This window comes from Strongylocentrotus purpuratus, unplaced genomic scaffold, assembly GCF_000002235.5.
Source record: "Strongylocentrotus purpuratus isolate Spur 01 unplaced genomic scaffold, Spur_5.0 spur5_contig_843, whole genome shotgun sequence".
In the NCBI taxonomy this organism is placed as follows: Eukaryota; Metazoa; Echinodermata; class Echinoidea; order Camarodonta; family Strongylocentrotidae; genus Strongylocentrotus; species Strongylocentrotus purpuratus.
In genome coordinates, this window is record NW_022145550.1 from 664,424 (window position 1) to 671,605 (window position 7,182).

The following is a 7,182-nucleotide window of genomic DNA, read 5'->3' on the forward strand; positions in this document are numbered from 1 at the left end:
GAGCTTACTTATTCTGAACTTGTGTCACATTTGGAGCGTAGATTTGGTCCAGGAGAGGATGCTGAGAATTTCTTATTGGAATTGAGGACGAGGCGTCGTCAACCAAAGGAGAGCTTACAGGAGCTAGGTCAGGCAATCAGAGATTTAACTTGTCTGGCATACCCGGAGTTAAGCAGAGATGCACGAGAGAGGCTTGCACGAGGGCACTTTTCTGATGCTATCGAGGATGTAGAAGTTCGAGCAGGAATTTTCCGCGCCCATGCAATAACGCTTGATGATGCTATCCGAGCAGGATTGGCAACTGAGTCTTTCGGCAAGGCTGAGAAGGCTCGTGAACGTACTCGACCAGCTCGTCATGTTCGTAGCATGGAAAGCAATGTGGAACCAATCCCTGTAGACAAGATGAGAAAGGAAATTGATGGGTTAAAGTCAAGTCTTGGGGAGATGATGGAAATGATGAGGGAAATGAACATGGACAAATCCAAATCAGTAGGAATAGTTTGCTACAATTGTAGAGAGAATGGTCATATGGCAAAATACTGCCCTAAACAGACCCAGGGAAACGGAAGCAGACCATCCCGATGGACCGGGGGACGGTCAACTCAACAAGGTCCGAGGATGTAAATGCAGCCAGTTTAACTGTCTGCGTAATAAATGAGGCAAGGAGAGGAATGTACATTGCAGTTCGGATAAATGGAGTCGTAGTTAGTTTTCTCATTGATACTGGAGCTATGAGTACTATAATGTCACAAACGTTCTATAATAGGATTAGAAAAGATGAGGAAACTGATCTTCAATGCACTAATATCAAACTCCAGCAAGCTGATGGTGCACCAGTGAGAGTTTTTGGGACTACAACTATGAATATGCAAATTGGACAAGCTTATCTATCAACCAAGTTTTTGGTAGCGAACATTCAGAATGATGGCATACTAGGTATGGATGTGTTACTAGCCACAAAAAGCACAATAGACTGTGACAAGTGTGAGCTGATAATGGATGGTAATGTCATTCAGTGTACAAACTCTGATGGAGGAACCTTGCTTACAAGACAGATTGATGTGAATGTGGATATTGATGTAGCTACCCAAGTTCCCGAATTTCTCCATGATTTATATGAGAAGTCTAAGGTGAATAATGACAGCTCAGATTATCTAAAACTTGCAAAACTTCTTTCTGACTACCAGGATGTGTTCTCCCGGGGTGATCACGACATTGGCAAGACAGACAAAGTCAGACATAGCATTCATACGACTTGCCTAGCACCAATCCGACAGCGACCACGACGTTCCCCAATTGGCCAAAGGGAAGAGATGGAAAAACAGGTACAAGATATGCTAGATAGAGGCATTATTAAACCTTCAGCAAGCCCATGGTCTTCGCCTGTAGTGTTAGTGCCAAAGAAGGATGGATCAAAGAGGTTTTGTATTGATTATCGAGAGCTGAACAAGCACACGGTGAAAGACTCTTTTCCCCTTCCCCGGATTGATGAGTCGATCGATTATTTAGCTGGTGCAAAATACTTTTGCACACTGGATTTGGCAGCCGGTTATTGGCAGGTACCCCTCGACGAAGATGCAAAACTGAAGTCGGCATTCGTGGTGCCCGGAGGATTATTTCAGTTTGAAGTTATGCCATTCGGGCTATGTAATGCCCCATCAACGTTCGAACGACTAATGGAGAATATATTTGTTGGACTACAATGGAAGACCCTCCTCATCTATCTAGATGACATTGTTGTGTTTGGATCCACTGTTGAGGAAATGGTACACAGGTTAGAGGATGTGTTCATTCGTCTCCGAGAAGCTAAACTCAAACTGAAGCCTAAAAAATGTCACCTCTTCCAACGAGAAGTTCTCTACCTTGGACATGTTGTTTCAGAACGAGGAGTTAGCACGGACCCTGCAAAAACAGATGTGGTTAGGACCTGGCCTACACCTACCAATGCCACAGATGTAAGGAGTTTTCTGGGTTTAGCTTCTTACTACAGACGATTCGTGAAAAAGTTCTCGGATGTAGTCAAACCGCTCACTGCCCTTACCCAGAAAGAACATCCTTTCATTTGGACTGATGCATGTGAGATTGCATTCAGGACGATGAAAGAAAATCTTATCACTGCACCAATCCTTGCATATCCACAATTAGGAGTACCGTTCATTTTGGATACTGATGCTAGCAAGTATGGAATCGGAGCCGTCCTATCACAAGAGCAAGAGGGAAATGAAGTTGTAGTTGCCTATGCGAGCAGAACACTAAGTAAACCTGAGCAAAACTACTGTGTAACTAGAAGAGAACTGCTTGCTATTGTGGTTTTCTTGAAGCACTTCCGACATTATCTGTATGGACAAGAAGTGACGGTTCGGACAGACCATGGAGCTTTGAGATGGTTAATGAACTTTAAGAATCCTGAAGGTCAAGTAGCCAGATGGCTGGAAGTTGTTAGCCAGTATCGACTTACCTTAGTGCACAGAGCAGGTCGAATTCATTCTAATGCCGATGGATTATCTCGACGCCCCTGTTCACAGTGCGGCAGGCTTGATGATGTCTGCAATGATAAGAGATAGATTGAGTTAATACATAGACTATAGTTACTTATGACATGTTATATTTTATGGTGTTATTTCGTATATATATATATTTTTTTTTTATATACAGAATTCGTGTTATGATGAATAATGGAGACACCAACTAATGGAGATGCGATTGGACTTGAGGAGAGAGTAGAAGCGATAAGTCTTTCACCTTCTTTCACCTTTGCTGAAATAAGGAAAGCACAATTAATAGATGGTGATATCAGTGTTGTGTTGAAATGGAAAGAGAAGTCTCAATTGAAGCCAGAGTGGAAGGAAATGTCTATGCTATCTTCAGCAGTAAAGACATATTGGATAAACTGGGAGCTACTGGAAATAAAAGATGAGATTCTAGTTCGAAGATGGGAGTCAGATGATGGTAAGGAAGTGAACTGGAAAACTGTACTCCCCAAGTCCCTACGCTCAGTGGCCTTGGCTGATTTGCACGATGCAAAAACAGGAGTTCATCTAGGAGTAAACAAGACGTTACACAAACTTCAACGTAGATTCTACTGGGTAGGACTAGCCGCTGATGTACGCTCTTGGGTTAGGAAATGCACTGTGTGTGCACGGTCCAAGAATCCACCTAAGAAGAATAGAGCACCTTTGCAACAGTACAGAGTTGGAGCCCCGATGGAGAGAGTGGCTATGGATATTATGGGACCTTTGCCCGAGACAGATAAAGGAAATAGATATGTGTTGGTCATTGGAGACTATTTCACTAAATGGACTGAATCTTATGCTATGCCAAACCAAGAAGCCAAGACAGTGGCTAATATCTTTGTAGAGGAATTTGTATGCAGATATGGAATCCCAAATGAGCTCCACACTGATCAGGGCAGAAACTTTGAGTCTAACTTAATGAGTGAAGTATGTAAACTTCTAGGAATTAAGAAGACGCGTACGTGTCCTCTTCATCCCAGGAGTGATGGGATGATTGAACGGTTTAACCGCACCTTGATTGGCATGGTGAGAACCCTCATCGATCCGGACAGGAACCAGAGAGATTGGGACGAGCTGCTTCCCCATGCCATGTTAGCTTACAGATCAAGTGTACAGGAGTCAACGGGAGAAACTCCGGCAATAATGATGTTGGGAAGAGAACTTTCATTGCCAGTAGATATATTGGTTGAGCGATCTTCATCTGTGGAAAATGGAAGTGAAATAGGAGATTATGCAGAGCAACTGAGAGATAAACTTCATGATGTGCATGATAGAGCCCGAAATAAACTTCGCTTGACGGGTGAACGCCAAGCTAAGATGTATGATAGGAACACTAGACTCACCAGTTATAAAGTTGGTGACTGGGTTTGGTTGTATGGAATAGAGAGGAAGAGAGGAGTGTGTCCTAAGCTAACCATGAAGTGGACTGGTCCTTACTTAGTTATCACTAAGCTTTCTGATGTGGTATATCGAATACAACGAAGTGAGAGATGTAAGCCTAAAGTAGTGCACTTAGACAGACTTAAGGGTTATGATGGTCCACCTCTGGAGACTTGGCTGAAACGTCATAATCCAGCTAGGACTCGGCGTGTGCCAGGACGATACCGAGATTAAAATGAATATTGGATGTGGGACTAATTTGTTTTTGTTTCTGTGTTTCTACCTCTTCCAGATTTACGATTTACGATGTTACTTCTTTGCAGTACATGCAAGGCTGGTTTTACTTCACGGGCAGAGCTAAACAGACACATGAAAGAGGCCCATGGACGTGAACTAACTCTGAAATGCGAGACTTGCGCATATGAAACCACTGAGGGGATTAAATTCCGTAGGCATTATAGGAGAACTCATAACCTCTCCAAAAGCGATACTTTAGCAGTGGCTTTCTCCGCGGCATCAGATCGTTATACGTTGAAGCAAGAAAACCTGAGAGAGGGGAAGGAAAGGAAAAGGAAGTTGGAAGAGGAGCGAGTAGGAGAAGGAATTGCTAAGAAGGCAAGAGAAGCAGAAAAGGAAAGAAGACAGAAGAGTAAGGATATTAACTCAGGATCTAGTACCCCTCTGCCAGTACTTTCGTTGAAATATTTGTACGAAACATTATCTTTGTCTCCAGGGGACTATTTCTCTGACTCTTTTGACAATCAACAACCAACCCTGGATACTGACGATCGACAACCTACCCCAGACGCAACTGATGACCGACAGCCCACCCCAACTGACCCAAGACCAACACCAGACTTAGAGGAATTAACGATTAGTTTAAACAGAGCAGCAACAGAAATTGGACGTATAAAACTGGTGTCAGTGACCGTCGTAACCGAGACTTATTATCATGTGCACGGGAAGGAAAAAAGAGGGAAGGTAGAGACGAAAACCTTTAATTTCGACGAAGACAGTAATGAGGAGTAATTTTTATTTATTGTGTATTTATAACTATTGAGAATTTTAATTATTGTATATTTATTGAAACTAGCGTTTAAGCCTACATTTATGCTGTATTTAACAGAAGAAGAAAAAAAAAATACACATAGACCTGTATGTACTGTATATACACTACCATGTCAAAGTATGGTACATGTATGATAAGAAATGAGTGGTTGTATTTTTAATTTTTTTTTTTTTTTTTTTTAGTCGCTGGGGACAGCGATTTAGAAGAAGGGAGGTAGTGTGACGGTCAGCGTAAAATCTAACTTGTTCATTTTTATAAAACTGACTTGAAACACCAAAATATATATGTGGGACTGATTTTTCGATCTTTTCATATATTTTTGTCTATTTCACTTGTTAAATTGCTGAGTTATACTGTCAGGCTGACTTACCATTATTCTAAATGTCTGTACTCTCGGAATAAGGCTCTTACTTTATTTTGATCAATATATTTCTCTTTGTATAAAGGTTACAAATTATTTGATGTAATCGCACTTACTTTGAAATAGTTATTGCGAAGATTTATGAATATTCATGTGCGTACATATTCGCGTGGTTAAAGCATACGCGCATAGCGCATGGTAGTGCGCTGATATGTGATAGCCGAGTTTGATCGATGTGGCTAGGCTGTACACTTTGGCATTAGATGCGCTGTGAAACTGACCTGTCTGTGAACCTTGTTGAACCGAGATTTACGGTAATTATTCCTTTCGTTTCCGCCCATTGCTATTCATATGCAGATTAGCTGATTTGCATTGCACCAACAACAAATGTTGATCAATCTATTGGACTTTGTACCAAAATTGATGTTTTAATGTTTATTTTAGAGTTAAATGTGTATTTTCATGGTTTTTAAGGCCGAATCGAATACAGGCCAGAAGCAGATTGGCCAAAATCTAGCCAAAATGGGATGGCCCAAAACTAGCCAAAATGGGATGGCCCAAAACTAGCCAAATTGGTATTGTGCATATGATTAGTATGACTGCTGTGTATATGGATGCTTGTTATATTGGTATTCATTTATCAGATAATAGTTATCAATATGTATGCTTGGAACTGAAACAGAATACACAAAATGGACATGAATTCTTGGATTTTATATTACTGTGCCAGTAATTATTTATTGAATAATGCAACACTTAATAAAATGTCTTTACAATTATATTGCATTACAGAGATGTCAGTTCAGATATCACAGTCACTGTTAAGAAATGAGCATTGGAAGTGGTGAACATATTCCCTTTATTTATTACTTTTGGTTGAGAGATTTTACTCTTTGTAGCTAATAAATCATTAGCTACGCTGAAATTAGGTGTACTTCAGGTCGCTGGATAGTTTGACTAACTGATCCTTTGCGGGTATACCTAAAGGTCTAACCAATTCCAATCTGGTTTCTGTGACAAGTAGTTCTAAGAATGTTTATACATGTACAAACTTTTATCTATTTGTGAGATATTGAATATTAGTGCTACTGCTTATTATTCAATGGAGGACTGATTATTTAATTGGTCATTGGAACATTTTCTCTTTTATTATCGATTTTTACTCTAGACTATAGACCATATCTGCTGTGTGACCTAATACATTACTAGTAATATGAATTTCTGGAGGACGAGGCTGAGGGCCTCAGTAACTTAGTCTGTCACCTGTACCTAGTAGTTTAAGAATATATCTATCTACATGTAAAGCAGTTGTAACTTATATATATTGAACATTTGTATATTTAATAATTGTATTCTATATAGTTGTACTTTAAATATATTCGTCATATTTATGAACAAAGTAAATACGATCTGATGCTATTACTTGCATAAGATTTAGTCACTTGTAAATAGATTCACAATTCAACAATTAATGATGTACAAATTAATATAAGTAGCTTATGTATTTATGGAGCTGTAACTTACATGTATATTTTATCTTAGTAACACTTATTGATAATGATCCCTTAATAAGCACTGAATTACAGAGAGCAAGGAACGAATCCCTAGACAAACCGGTTGTCTTAAGATTGAAGAACGTTTAGAACTGATTAGTAATTCTGGAAGTTAGCAATAGGATAGGAATTGGAAATTTGAGGCTATAACCTATTGTAAAGACCTAAGGATTAAAGATCGCATGGTTATGCCGACAGAGTGAGCTGCCATGACGAGATTAGGGGTGGATAGACCAGTAAGTAAAATACCCGTTGAGCGGTGAATCCGAATACCATAAGTTGATTATGCCTAGGCAATAAGAAGGA

At 40.0% G+C, this 7,182-nt stretch overlaps 1 protein-coding gene across 2 annotated transcripts; it reads left to right on the forward strand.

The window, feature by feature from the left end:
* Window positions 1-2,592: 2,592 nt before the first annotated feature.
* LOC115925941 lies at window positions 2,593-6,882 on the forward strand. Of its 2 annotated transcripts, XR_004064876.1 has the most exons (3): window positions 2,593-4,005; window positions 4,186-5,637; window positions 6,492-6,882. XR_004064876.1 is itself a non-coding variant. In XM_030989985.1 (2 exons), the coding sequence occupies exons 1-2, from the start codon at window positions 2,676-2,678 to the stop codon at window positions 4,920-4,922; spliced, it is 2,067 nt and encodes a 688-aa protein (XP_030845845.1). In that variant the 5' UTR covers window positions 2,593-2,675; the 3' UTR covers window positions 4,923-6,882. The 2 variants fall into 2 exon arrangements, 1 of the variants encoding a protein (XP_030845845.1); XM_030989985.1 differs by having other exon boundaries at window positions 4,186-6,882.
* Window positions 6,883-7,182: the final 300 nt, after the last annotated feature.